At 44.0% G+C, this 14229-nt stretch overlaps 2 protein-coding genes across 4 annotated transcripts in view; one reads left to right on the plus strand and one right to left on the minus strand.

Moving 5' to 3' along the window:
- LOC124010540 (oxysterol-binding protein-related protein 11-like) overlaps positions 1 to 3427 on the minus strand; it is a 21453-nt gene extending 18026 nt beyond the window's left edge. Inside the window, exons 1-4 of one of the 2 annotated variants that reach the window (XM_046323075.1) lie at positions 3174 to 3427; positions 2188 to 2256; positions 1686 to 1861; positions 1091 to 1170 (exon numbers count right to left, since the gene is read on the minus strand). In XM_046323075.1, coding sequence (XP_046179031.1) covers positions 1091 to 1170; positions 1686 to 1861; positions 2188 to 2256; positions 3174 to 3178 — 330 coding nt within the window. In that variant the 5' untranslated portion in view covers positions 3179 to 3427. Of the gene's footprint in view, positions 1 to 1090; positions 1171 to 1685; positions 1862 to 2187; positions 2257 to 2596 lie in introns of both variants that reach the window. The other variant, XM_046323074.1, reaches the window with a different exon arrangement.
- Positions 3065 to 8117, plus strand: LOC124010541 (glycerol-3-phosphate dehydrogenase [NAD(+)], cytoplasmic-like). Of its 2 annotated transcripts, none has more exons than XM_046323076.1 (9): positions 3065 to 3316; positions 3394 to 3578; positions 3917 to 4094; positions 5715 to 5855; positions 6151 to 6289; positions 6415 to 6527; positions 6746 to 6979; positions 7130 to 7236; positions 7630 to 8117. In XM_046323076.1, exons 2-9 carry the CDS (start codon positions 3538 to 3540, stop codon positions 7724 to 7726), a joined length of 1050 nt encoding a protein of 349 aa, XP_046179032.1. In that variant the 5' UTR covers positions 3065 to 3316; positions 3394 to 3537; the 3' UTR covers positions 7727 to 8117. The 2 variants fall into 2 exon arrangements, with proteins under 2 accessions (XP_046179032.1, XP_046179033.1); XM_046323077.1 differs by having other exon boundaries at positions 3071 to 3223.
- Positions 8118 to 14229: the final 6112 nt, after the last annotated feature.

Raw genomic sequence — 14229 nt, forward strand, 5'->3', positions numbered from 1 at the left:
TGTGTGTATGCTGTGTGTGTGCGCATGCAACTGTGTGTGTGTGTGTGCAACTGTGTGTGCGTGTGTGTGTGTGCATGCAACTGTGTGTGTGCGCGCATGCAACTGTGTGTGTATGCAACTGTGTGTGTGCGCATGCAACTGTGTGTGTGTGTGTGTGCAACTGTGTGTGCGCATGCAACTGTGTGTGTGTGCGCGCATGCAACTGTGTGTGCGCGCATGCAACTGTGTGTGTGTGTGCGCGCATGCAACTGTGTGTGTGCGCGCATGCAACTGTGTGTGTGCGCGCATGCAACTGTGTGTGTGCAACTGTGTGTGCGCGCATGCAACTGTGTGTGTGCGCGCATGCAACTGTGTGTGCGTGTGTGTGCGCGCATGCAACTGTGTGTGCGCGCATGCAACTGTGTGTGCGCGCATGCAACTGTGTGTGCGCGCATGCAACTGTGTGTGCGCGCATGCAACTGTGTGTGTGCGCGCATGCAACTGTGTGTGCGCGCATGCAACTGTGTGTGTGCGCGCATGCAACTGTGTGTGTGCGCGCATGCAACTGTGTGTGTGCGCGCATGCAACTGTGTGTGTGCGCGCATGCAACAGTGTGTGCGCGCGCATGCAACAGTGTGTGCGCGCATGCAACAGTGTGTGCGCGCATGCAACAGTGTGTGCGCGCATGCAACAGTGTGTGCGCGCATGCAACAGTGTGTGCGCGCATGCAACAGTGTGTGCGCGCATGCAACAGTGTGTGCGCGCATGCAACAGTGTGTGCGCGCATGCAACAGTGTGTACGCGCATGCAACAGTGTGTACGCGCATGCAACAGTGTGTGTGTGTGTGTGCGTGCATGCGACTGTGTGTGTGTGCGTGCATGCGACTGTGTGTGTGTGTGTGTGTGCATGCGACTGTGTGTGTGTGTGTGTGTGTGCATGCAACTGTGTGTGTGTGTGTGTGTGCGTGCATGCAACTGTGTGTGTGCAACTGTGTGTGTGTGTGCATGCATGCAACTGTGTGTGTGCATGCAACTGTGTGTGTGTGTGCATGCAACTGGGTATATGCGCCTGTGAAACTGGGTGTGTCAGACGAAAAGCCCTGGCCTTTACCTTCCCCATGGCCTCAGTGTGGTGCTGCGTGCAGATCTGCAGCCGGCTCACCCAGTGCTGTCTCTCTTTGGCGTCCGTGGCTGGGAGACAACACCACAGGGTCACATTCATTAGTACACACGGTTGCAAAATGTTTTGCAACTCAAAATTCAAATGAGTTTCCTATTGGGTAAGTTCAGTTAGTGCATCCCTGTTTCAGTTGGTTTTCTTTAGTTTGGTGCCTGAACAGAGTGAGCACATTACAGTGCAGCAGAGTGAATCTCTCCGCATGGATCAATAACGACAACGTTATCCCTCGTCAACCGAGGATAATGAGAAAACCGCCATTATCGCGTATTGATTTGGATATGTTTTACCTGCTTTCTCCCCTTCCTGAAGTCTTGGTACAATAGTCTGACAGTGACTAGATGTGCATCTTGCCTGTCCAACTACTGACTGATATATTGAGGACATAATAACACTGTGATGAAATGCAAACCATACATGTCCAGTAGTAGACTACTCAAACAGCATGACACTCTCGTATGAGTTGTTGTAGCTGTTTTGATTGTTTTCTGATTGGTGAGGAGTGTGAGAGACAGTGTGTGCGTTTCACCTCGGAGCTTGTATTGTTCCCCACTGATGGCATTAACCGTGAAGGTGTGGGAGTCCTCATCGCTGGGGGATATGACCGCCCCTGCCAAGGGGAGTGTCCCGCGAGGTTTCTGGGGCCTGGACTGCTCATTGACAAAGTACTCCAACAACCCTGCCTCATTGTTGAGGACAAAGAACCTGCACGAAGAGCAGAACGTTCAATCAAATCATTTGAGTAATTTAGCAGACGCTCTTATACAGAGTGATTTACCTCACTTATAGAAGAAAATAAGGTTGGGTGCCTTGCGAGGGCATAGACAGATTTCTCATCTAGTCGTCTCGGGGATTCGAGCCAGTGACCTTTTGGTTACTGGCCCAATGCCCTTGAGCTCAAGATGCTTGTTGGCAAAGCAATGAATCAATTCAGTAGTATGTTTAGTTGATTTGATCAAATTGTAAATGCTATGTGCATTTATTAAAAGTACTGTTGAATCAATGTTCTTCAACCTGGGCTGCCCACTCACCTATATTGCCATCCTGTTACCAGGTTGGTGTATTTCATCAGGTAACCGTCAATATTTTCCATGTGGTCACTGAATAGAGCAGAGATTGAGAAAATGATTGACAGTTAGCAAACACGCTAGTTATGCTACAATAACATCAATGGGTTGGCATAGTTCAACTCCAAATGAACCTCTGATCCAACTCTGACTAGCCTGTTAACTAATAGTTAAGGCAGTAAGCTCAGCTAGAAAAAGCTAGAAACCATAGCCGGCTAGACAGCTAACGTCTGACCAAGGGCTTCCTAGTTAACGTTACCAACTGAAGATGTGTGTTGCACTGCCCATTAACCAAACAAATCACTGCAGCTAACTAGGTTTGCACGATTGGTTAGCCAGATAATTAGCCTAGCTAGCTAGACAGTCATCATACCTGTACTGCCAGCCTTTAGAACTCCCTCTCCCAGAACTACCAGGCGTCCCTTTCTGGGGAAAGACATCCAGTTTCCCTTCACTGTCCGATATTCGTATTGCCGTGACGGTTTCACCTTGCATTGTCATAGCCAACGTTATAGCTAGCTAACAAGCTACAAACCTTGCCAGAAACGTTAGCTAGCTTGACAACTAGTCACACAGCAATCTCTAGTCTGATTTGCTAACTTGAAGGCCTTGCTCAGATTAATTTATTCAGTTTATGGCTTTAGAAACCACATAGCTATCGTTCATGAGAAACTATCTAAACGACTGATTAAGTAATCCATCACAATATATTCTTGTAAAAACAGTGGCGTGCTAGCTAGCGAGGTCGTGAGCTTGGGGTTTACATGATCCAAATCGCTGCTAACAGGCTTCACGATGACGCGACACGGAACTGGAGTCATGTGATTCAATTCCATGAAAGGACTTCCGCATTGGCAAAACAATAGGGACATTTGTGGCATACAAAGTTTTTCCGTAATAGGTTGCAGTTGTCGAAATAGAACACGTCTTCAAATATATCCTGCACATACCCCATCGAGCTACCGCCGGCACATATTTCAGTCGTGTTGCATGACAAACAGTGAGAATTTTGTATCTCCCCCGAGCTCGGCAAATCGAGAAAATTATCGGACTTTCTCCATGGATAAATGTCTCTCCATACTTGTCATTACAGGTTCGTCGTGGTGGCACACCCAGAATAACCCTACTGTTATCTAACCTGTACAAACCTTTCCCCTCTTTTATATACAGGGTAAAAGGGCGGTGTGCTAAAAAAGAATGCGCTGCCCACACGACTAGGGCGTATAAGGAAGTTATGGACATGGTTATAAACACGGCATTTTACTGATCCCTTAACACTGTTCAAAGAATCGTGGCTGCTACTCTACCTTAAAAATGCCTGCTAAGAAAGTGTGCATCGTTGGATCCGGAAACTGGTATATTTATGGGCTTTCTCTATTTGCATGTGCCTGCATTCGACAGAATTGTATCATGAATTCCACTCATTGATTCATAATGTAGCCAACTAAGTCCTCATATTTGGCTAAATTGACAACTTGCAATGTAATTTCATAGAATATCAAACAGAAGTTTGATTTACAATATTTGAATGTAGGCTTGGGTATATGCAAGCCATTCCGTGTACTGTTATAATCTGGTTATGGTACCCCCAAGATATATTTAGCATGTTGTTCATTTTGCGACTGGGATTTTGAAAATATGAATGGTGTTATTCCATTGCCCTCCAATCTAATCCGTTTTCATCATCTCCTAGGGGCTCTGCGATAGCCAAAATCGTTGGTCACAATGCAAAGGGATCCAACCGGTTTGACCCCATTGTTAACATGTGGGTGTTTGAAGAGATGATCGATGGCAAAAAGTTAACAGAAATCATCAACACAGAGCATGAGAACGTCAAATACCTACCAGGTCACAAGCTTCCCAAAAATGTGGTTAGTTTGGTTTAATATTAGATTTTTGCCTCAAGATTACAAATCATTGAGTTGGGCAATACATCTGGAGTTAACGTTATCTCCGGACATGCTTTGTGGTTGTGTAAAAGGATACACACAGATAAGATGAATGAAGTTTGACCTATACAGAGATGATAACATATCCGTCTGGGGTTGTTCACAAGAACCTAAGGCATTCTGCTTTATCCCTAAGGTTCTCAGCTATAAGCACTGTTTACCGGTGGGCCCATGTAAACTACAATCCCCTCTTTGTTTTAATGTTCAGAAACGTCAATAATCATCGCATGCAACGCGGTTTTTGAAACATGGAATTATCTTTCATATCAGTGAGAAATAATCTTTCACGTAAAAAAAGAGCCGCTTACTGTATCAGGTTTGCACTGAACCATAGGGCTGTATGTATGCAAAGTATGGGATCAATATCATGCCAAATGTGTTCCTCCAGACGACAAAACTACACTTCCTTTCCAGTTACGCTGACACACAGGTGTTCAAGCACGCTAGATATTTAATTAGCACAGGTGGTCTTCTCTGCCTTCCATTAGTCTTCCTTAATAAAGCGCTGTAACATGGCCATATGGGAACACACACCCTAACCTTATAAAATAGTGGTGGGGTAAGAAATCTAGACAGTTGCATATCAGGATATTATTTTTTACAATAAATCATGTAAGTTTTGACATTATCGCCATATGGGAACTGGGATTTTTTTTGTTAGTTGTCCTGTATTTTTCCTAGCTTGTTCTCCATCTCCTTTTTAAGTAGGGAGCCAATTTGTTTTCAGCACTTTTATTTCCCTGACTGATCCAAACTCATTTTCTCATGTTCTTGCTTGTCCCTCTGCAGCTATATGGTGAACCTTTTGGCACATCCAATCGCAATAAAATCACAGTATCGAATCTCAATACATAGAATTGTGAGATTCGCAATACATATCTTATTGGCTAAATATCGTGATAATATGGTATTGTGAGGTCCCTGGAAATTCCCAGACATACTATAAAAGGTGTGTAGTAATTTAGACTTTTTTGGATATTAATTCTTGCTGCTATGAAAGATACTTTCCTTATATTTCCAAAACCGTACTGCAAGTGATGCATGTTAATGTTCAGAACGAGCGTCGGGGCTCTTAACAAAACTCCCCCGGCCAGAATATACCTTCATGGATAGATGCTTAAGGTAGTTGGCATTCTCTGAACAGCCTACCAGTCTGACATACCTTGCTTTCCACTTTTCCAAGACTTAATGCGTGTGTTAATGCGTGTGTTAGCCGCCCCTTATGTCAATTCCTTAAACGACCCTGTAGCAAAATAACATCACATAACATATTGTAATCACAGGAGGTTGGTGGCAACTTGATCGGGGAGGACGGGATCGCTGTAATGGCTGGAGCGGGAAAAAATTGATTGTTATCAAACCCATGGTCTCTACGTGCCTGACGCCATTCCATTCGCTCCGTTCCAGCCATTATTATGAGCCGTCCTCCCCTCAGCAGCCTCCACTGCGTAATGTAGATTCACGATAAATGCTACTACATAGTAACATCCATCATGAATAGTACAGTGTATCATGCTATCTTTTCCCATTCCAATTTACCAGGTTGCTGTTCCAGACATCACAGAAGCGGTGAAAGGGGCCAGCATACTGATCTTTGTCATTCCACATCAGTTCATTGGGAGGCTATGTGATCAGATGAAACCTCATATTGCACAGGGAACCATTGGGATATCCCTCATCAAAGTAATGTCATTTTGCTCTTTTTCACACCAGCTCTCACTTAGAAAACCCATTGCTAAAATCTATAAAAATGTATAAGTCTGACTTTACTCTGGCTTCATATCAGGCTTTTTATCACTCAGGAAAAGTCTCAGCTGTATGAATTTATCATCATGGCTATGATTTTACACTCATTATGTAACAGCAGCCTAGTCACACAAAAATGCTGCCACCCAAATGCTGGTAACTAGGGTATATGTTACAAAATGAGTGATTGAAGGCAGCCTAAGATCTCTTTTCTGCCCTGGTCCTTATTCAGGGCATCGATGAAGGCCCCGAGGGCTTGAAGCTCATCTCTGACATCATCCGTGAGAAACTGGAAATCGAGGTTAGCGTCCTGATGGGGGCCAACATTGCCAACGAGGTGGCTGATGAGAAGTTCTGTGAGACCACAATTGGTAAAATATTTTTCCATAATATTATCTAGGATAGTGCTGTGATGTTTTGTGTCCTCCTCGGCTTGTGTTGCAACTCCCACTGATGCAGTTATGTGTACCTTGACTTTCGATCACTACCTAAACAGGAGCGAAGAACGAAGCAAACGGACATCTCTTTAAAGAGCTGCTGCAGACTCCCAACTTCAGGATCACCGTGGTGCAGGAGAGTGACACAGTAGAACTCTGTGGGGCTCTCAAGGTACAATTTACATTCAAAGAGAAGAGCTTCTGCTACATCGTGAACGTAACTTACACAGGAGGCCTATGTTTCATTGCATTGCACCTCTGTTTTATTTGCTCACATTGTCAAATGTTTTTTATTTTATTTTTACAAACCATGAATCATAATATTGATAGAAATAGAGTAGAAAACTGCAGATAACCCTTATGGTTCCTTCCCCACTCTCCCCTTCCCAGAATATTGTAGCGGTGGGCGCTGGGTTCTGTGACGGTCTGGGCTTTGGGGACAACACCAAGGCTGCGGTGATCCGGCTTGGGCTGATGGAGATGATCGCCTTCACCAAGCTGTTCTGTAAGGGCCAGGTTTCCTCCGTGACCTTCCTGGAGAGCTGTGGGGTCGCCGACCTGATCACCACCTGCTACGGGGGGCGCAACCGCAAGGTGGCCGAGGCCTTCGCCAAGACGTCCAAGGTGACAAACACGACTCAAGGATGTGACTGTGCTGTGACCAGTGCAACTTTTAACTGTTTTGTCAGGTTCATAAAGGTTAAGATATTAATATCCATCACTTCAAGAAACTTGTGTGTGTGCTTTAAGTAACTATGTTGCATACCTTTCCAGTCTATTGAAGAGCTAGAGGCTGAGATGCTCAATGGTCAGAAGCTCCAAGGCCCACAAACCTCCGCTGAGGTGTTCAAGATTCTCAAGAAGAGAGACATGATCAGCAAGTGAGTACAACTCTTTCACCTTAAAGTGAGACTCGGCGATATGACTTTGCTTGCCCTCACGCAGTCACACAGAGTATCTGCGCATGTGCACAGTTCCACTTCACGCTACTACAACATGGGGAAAATTGTGAAGACGTTTAGCCTCATGCTTCAACGCTCTTGTGGAAATTGTGGCCCGATATTTTTGTGTACTCTTTGTGTCGCTGAGCCTCCCTTTAATACATTTAATGACTTGCAAATGTTCCTCCAATATTCCTCTACTCATTCACCACATACATTTTCATCAAATTAGCTGCAAATATGAGCTGAAGCTCTCCTCAATAAATGTGTGAGTGCTGCTAATGGAACCACCCCTTGCTGCATTGAGATTTAGTGCAATGTTTTGTCTTGTAGGTTTCCATTGTTTGCCTCTGTGTACCAGATCTGCTTTGAGGGAAAAGCTGTGCAGGAGTTTATCACATGTCTGCAGAGTCACCCTGAACATATGTGATCACTCTGGAACCTGCAGCCACGGAACCCGCAGCTCCTCCAATGGTGTAGAGTTGCAGTTGCCCCTAGATGCTGAACTTGTCAGTTTTGCATTCCCCTATGGTTAGGTTGGGATTGGAGAGGGGAAGCTGATCCTAGACCTGTACCTATAGGGCAACTTCACCCCCGGAGCCACTTCCAGTAGCACCATCATACCATCAGAGGGCAGCAGTGCTGCATAAATGCTCATTCATGTCATTGTAACTACCTAAAAATGTAACTGTAACCACTAAATGTTCCTTATCATTTCATACTAAGTCTGAAGAACCACTACTTAACGTGCTTTGTCGCATATTCATATGTTTTGTGTTTTGATTGTGTATCAGCTTATCAACTAAACCAACTACACTTGACACGTGTAAAGTCATCTTTGTTGGTTACAAAAATGTTTTCTATTCATTTAACAATTTTACAATTTGTGGAACAAATATTCTCAAAATAATACTTTTGAGTGAAAAACAAATATATTGTGACTCTTTTGTTTCACTTCATCTTGTCACATGGGGGCACACTTACTCTAGCTGCATTGGGGGTGCGAGGTAGCCTAGTGGTTAGCGCGTTGGACCAGTAACCGAAAGGTTGCTAGATCGAATCCCTGAGATGACAAGGTAAAAGTCTGTCGTTCTGCCCCTGAACCCACTGTTAGGCCGTCATTGTAAATAAGAATTTGTTCTTAACTGACTTGCCGAGTTAAAAAGGGCAAGTGACATCAATTTTTTATTTTTTTATTTTTATATTCGTTTCAGAGGATAACAGTGAACAATACAGTTTGAAATAGTTAAGATGAGGGAGGAATAACAAAGATATGTTTATTTGATTGTCTAATGTTGTCCGTGCACATGTCTTGAAAGAAAATGAAAGACCATATTTATTTTAATTAGATGTTCCCCTGATGAAAGAAGGATTGCTTATGTTTAACTGATTTAAATCCGCTTTTCATAACAATTACATTTATCTAGTTTGTGCCTTCACTTCAAAGGTGGCCTACTTATCCTAGAGAACACAGACGTAAATGTTGTACAGATATTCCACAAACCCCTTCCCTGGATTCTTCTGTGACACAACCATATCAGACCCAGGATTAAAGAACAATCGTGGCCCTTGTCTCTCCATCTCTTCTTGCTGTATCACAGCGAGAAGAACAGAGGCTTAGTGGGATAGCGAGTAATCAGCTAGGCCTTTGACTGTCCTATCAGATCAGAGGGACCTTGATGCTTCCATCCATCCCTCCACGCTTCCACCTTGTTCGTAGCCACGACCGTATCCGGCCATGGTTCACGTTTACCTGGGTAACCCGACGAGGAGGAGGCCTCTCTTCTGGTTGACAGCTCCACAGACAGGGCTGCCCCAGATCCCACACATCCCTGAACATCAAAGGGCCCAACGGAAGGCAGGGGGCCACGGAGATGGCAAAGGCCCAGGTTGAGGCACCCTGTCTGCCCCTGTTTCCCGTGGGACATTGGGCCCCAGGAGTGGACCTGTGTGGGGTGTTGCAGAAGGTTAGGCTCCCCTTCACCTCCAGCTGAAGTGGCATCAGTGTTTTGATGTGAGACACTGAGAGCCTTGTGCAGGTTGAGACCCTGGTCCTCTGTCATAAAGAGAAGAGGTGCACCTTCAGTCCTGGGCTTGAAAGAGCAGCTTAATCACCATGGTAACTGCACTGAGGCCAACCAGTCCCTACACAACACTGTCCCATTGTGGGAGAGAGTGAGTATTGGACTTAGGTGGAGAAAGTGAGCAAAAACAAAGAGTGTGAGGTCTGGATGGTTCATGGTTGAGATATCACAGTCTGCATGCTGCTGACAAATACATCTACTTATCCAATTACAAGTTGACAGTGCGACTGACTGGGGTTCAAACCTGGCTCTGCTGGGTGACACGAGAATGTTAGCCCACTTAGCTAAAGCCTAGGCATTAGTTTGAGGTACTAACGCAAGTTGTCAAGTCTCAGGCAAAGGTTACTCGTTTAACCAGTGTTGTTCTGAACCACCTCTGTTGCAGCATCAACAAATCAAGGCTATCGTTACACAAGGATTAACTCAACATTTTGCAATATTGAGTTAGAACAAATAGTGTTCGCTGTGATTTACTGTGTGTACTGAGGTGGGGTGAGTTTTTCACTGTTGGTTGATCACACCTGTGTCTCACATGGATGGTTCTGTCAGTGTTCCTCCTCCGAACGTTTCCCCCAGGCCTTGCATGCTCTATATGGGCCACCCCAGGCCCCAACCACCTGGCTCTCACAACCTTATATTTATAACAGTCGTATAATTCTAGTTCTGCGTAAAAATCCCAAATAGACTTGAATATCTTGCTCGGTAAGCTATATAACCTGTGTTCAAATAGGATGTATTTTCTTTCAAATATTTGATTATTTCACTGATACTTCATCGAACACAGTGCGATGGAAGCAAAGGAGTAGTGCAAACCTGTACCCTATATGTAAAATGTACGCACGCATGACTAAGTCGCTTTGGATAAAAGCTCCTGCTAAATTGCATATATTGTTATATTATAAACTGGGTGTTTAGAGCCCTGAATGCGGATTGGCTGACAGCCGTGGTATATCTGACCATATACCACGGATATGAAAAACATGTATTTCTGCTGCTCTAATTACACTGATAACCCGTTTATAATAGCAACAAGGCACCTCGGGGTTTGTGGTATATGGCCAATATACCACAGCTAAGGGCTGTGCCATGCGTCGTGCCTAAAAACAGCCCTTAGCCGTGGTATATTGGCTATATTACCACCCCCCCCCCCCCATGCCTTATTGCTTAATTATAGTATTATTGTACCTGGCATTTCAGATTGAGCGTTTGTTTGGGCTTAACTATTTGAAAGAAAACAAACACTAGTGGAATCCACGTCTGCTATACCCAGTTTGTCTAGTTTTCAGAATATGATCAGTGATCCTGAATGTCAAAGGGTGGGGAGGGGGAAGCAACAGCCCATCCTACATCCTCTCTGTACACACACAGCTAATTACAGGGCCTGATCTCCTCAGCTGTCACTGACACAGTCTCTTCACACGTCAATGCCAGCCGAATGGGCCCTCATCAACAGCGCTCCCTCCCTGTCCCAGGGCCCTCATAGGAAAAGAAAACAGACAAAAATGCCTTGTCCTCGCCCCAGCTGCCAGTCTCACAGGGCAAACATGGCATAATGGCGCAGGGAGCTGAGGTTCAGTCGCAGGGCGCACACACACCTCCCTCCACCCTGCCCTACCCTTCATCTGCACCCACCCTAGCCTACTCCATGCACATTCACAAGGGCATAACATAGTCTTTCTGGGGGCCTCTCATCTTGCCACGCCTCACAGCGGCCCTCCTTTGTGTTGGCCCAGCGCTCTGAGGAAATGATAAAGTACAAGGAGTGGGTGTGTATTTGTGGCGGGAACGGGTCAGTTTTTTTGACGGCCATTTGCCATTAGTGGAAGGAGAGGTAGGGCCTTGGCTGGGAGCCCGGCTGTGGTGTGGTGGTGTTGGCTGCATACAAACCATCGACGGTGAACACAAGCACATTTGTTTAGGCCTCCTCCCCCCTCACCTCAGGCAGCCTTGGGAGGAACAGTTGACAATTCCTAACCACACTAGCTTGGACTGGATACTCATCCACACGCTGGGGATAGACAAGGCCGGTTGGGGACAGGAAGAAGAAAGGAAACTTACCTGAAGACTGGACAAAAGAGGCAATATAAAACATTTTTAAAGTATGTTGACTTTTACTGTTGATTATGATGTAGTTTCAAAAACAAATGCATGACTTATCACTCCGAATGACAGTGGTCTGTCTCTAAAAAAAATATCAGGGAGGCTAGAGTACTATAGCTCGGGAATGTTTTTAGTCCACATTTTGTGCCTTGGTTCACCGTCATCTCTGTTCAACTCCTGAGAAGCAAGAGTTGCTAGAATCAGTGAGCTTAACATTTCAAGATGTGGACCATTTATTTATCTGTAGGTTCCCTTTGTAGCTCATGAATGTTGATGGCCATATAAAGGGCCTCTCTTCAAGCTTCCGGTGTGAAAAGGGACATTTCTTTATTCCCAGTGGGACTGCAAATAACATGGCTTGGACATTCCAACATGTCATTGTAGCATGGGGCGATGCATGAATCCACTTAGTGTTCCTCTGAGCAAAAACATTTCAGTAGACACAGAATCCATGTCCCAAATGGAACCCTTATCCCTGTATTGCAGTACTTTGAACCAGAGGTGTGTATATTTCTATATTTATTTATTTTTAAAATCTGTTCTTGTCTATTCATTTTCTGTATTATGTCATGTTTTATGCTTCGTGTGAACCCCAGGAAGAGTAGCTTCTGCTTTTGCAACAGCTAATAGGGATTCAAATAAAAAAAAACTGGTCAAAAGCAGTGCACTATGAAGGGAATAGGGTGCCGTTTGGGATGCACTCAGAGACTGCCTCTACACTGAGCACGTTTCAGCAGACAGACTGCCTCGACACTCCCCAGTCATCTCACTACATTGGGAGCTACACTGTCTCAGATAGAACCGTGCTTCAGTTCCAGCTAACATTTTTGGTTGGATTTGTATTGGATAGTAGAGTTCCCTTCGTTATTACATTCTCCTTTTATGATGTTTTGTGGTGTTGTCGAAACAGTTTTACCTTTACATGTATAGGACACACAATAGCATTGAGTTTGCTTGTTTTCATATTTGTTCTAAGAAGAAACGGAACACATACACTTTTACCATTAACCAGATGCCTGGATAATTAAAAGTCATATTTATCTCAGTGTTGGTATGGAAGCTGTAGGACTGACTGCTTTATGGCCAAGCAGATTTAACTCCCAGATGCAGCTGGGAATTCCAAAGGATAGTGTTCTGGTTAACTATGGGAATTCTCTAACAATATCTTTCACCGAGACTTGGCCAACTCTTCATCTTTATGAATTCCAGACATTGGATTGTGTATGATTGTATCAAGATATAGATTTGCCATTCCATTCCATCACGTAATACGTTATGGCAGAAAGGAGAATGGAAATATCTTTCAAACACGAATCTGTCTGAGAGTGTTTGAGGAGAGCTTTGGTTGTTTCAGTATGGTGCACTATAGTATGCATTTGCTGCAGGCTAACATTTTGTAGCCTATAGTTCACCCCCTGAACCAGCTCCGACCTCTCGCTAATCATCAGTGCAAAGATTTACAGGAAGGAGGAATGTCTGGTGAAAGCTGGTCACACTGAAAACGATGAAAAGTAGATATGTCATCATCATGACAATGATGACATGTAACGATGAGGGTCGGCTAAATGTATGGGTTTCTGACCATAGAAGTCCAACATTGCTCCTCCCCAGTGTCCCAAACTGGTTATTAAATCAACTAAAATGGTATTTGTCACACGCTCTCTTTTAAACAACAGGTATAGACTAACAGTCGGCCCTTCCGAACAATGCAGAGAGAAAACTATAGAAAAATAATAACAAGGAATAAATACACAATGAGTAACGATAATTGGCTCTATACACGGGGGAACAGTACTGAGTCGATGTCCAGGGGTACGAGGTAACTGAAGTAAATATGTACATATAGGTCGGGATAAAGGGACTAGGCAATAGGATAGATAACTAACAGTAGAGTCAAAAGAGTAAGTGCAAAAAGGCTCAATGTAGATAGTCTGGGTAGCTATTTGGTTAACTATTTAGTAGTCTTGGAGGTAGAAGCGGTTCAGGGTCCTGTTGGTTCCAGATTTGGTGCATCTGTACCGCTTGCCGTGCGGTAGCTGAGAGAACAGTTTATGACTTTAGATACTGTATGTGAGGTATTGCTCTCTTGCTGGAAAGTTCAGGGTGAAAATCACTTAGATAGGCCAGATATACATATGTGTTCTATCCTATTTAAAAACCTTGTTAGAAAGCAATTACAGCCAAAGTACTGCTAAGTATACTTTCAAAACAATGGGCGATAGCTCAACATTCAGTTGCTAATAACTATAAATCCATAAATAAGTCAAACTGCAATGGCACACTTAACGTTGAGTATTTGCCTCATCTTCTTTTGAAGGTCCCCCTCTACTAGAACCTGCATTCCATGTTTAATAGGTTTAGAATGTTCTGGATTTGAAACTGCTGACATGACTCTCTACAATAGTCTCTGTAGTCTTTGCAATAGGCTTTTTATGGCTCACAGGCCTCTACCTATCTTAGCCAATATGACTCAAAGCAGACCAGATATGAAAGACCTTTTGAGAAACATTTTGTTTGTAACATTGTTCACCACATAACACTAGTGTATAATTATGTTGTGAAGAGATATTATTATTTGTCAATGTTTTGTAGTTCCAAAATATGGTGAATCAGTGGATTTTTAATTTGAATGGTAATTGATGATCTACCTAGCAACTACTTTTCTCTGTTCTGATTGGTTAGATGTTGAGAACAGGAAGTACTTGAAGTGACATTTCTGTGAATGGAGTCCGTTCATGAGTAAAAGAGA

The sequence above is a fragment of the Oncorhynchus gorbuscha genome, linkage group LG23, assembly GCF_021184085.1.
Source record: "Oncorhynchus gorbuscha isolate QuinsamMale2020 ecotype Even-year linkage group LG23, OgorEven_v1.0, whole genome shotgun sequence".
Taxonomy (NCBI): Eukaryota; Metazoa; Chordata; class Actinopteri; order Salmoniformes; family Salmonidae; genus Oncorhynchus; species Oncorhynchus gorbuscha.

What these genes read in the sequence shown, in the direction of transcription:
- LOC124010541 (XM_046323076.1), top strand. Translation starts at nt 3,538, where the DNA reads ATGCCTGCTAAGAAAGTGTGCATCGTTGGATCCGGAAACTG. An exon ending in ATCGTTGGATCCGGAAACTG is followed by an intron (nt 3,579 to 3,916) that starts GTATATTTATGG and finishes ATCATCTCCTAG; the next exon opens with GGGCTCTGCGATAGCCAAAA. An exon ending in TTGGGATATCCCTCATCAAA is followed by an intron (nt 5,856 to 6,150) that starts GTAATGTCATTT and finishes GTCCTTATTCAG; the next exon opens with GGCATCGATGAAGGCCCCGA.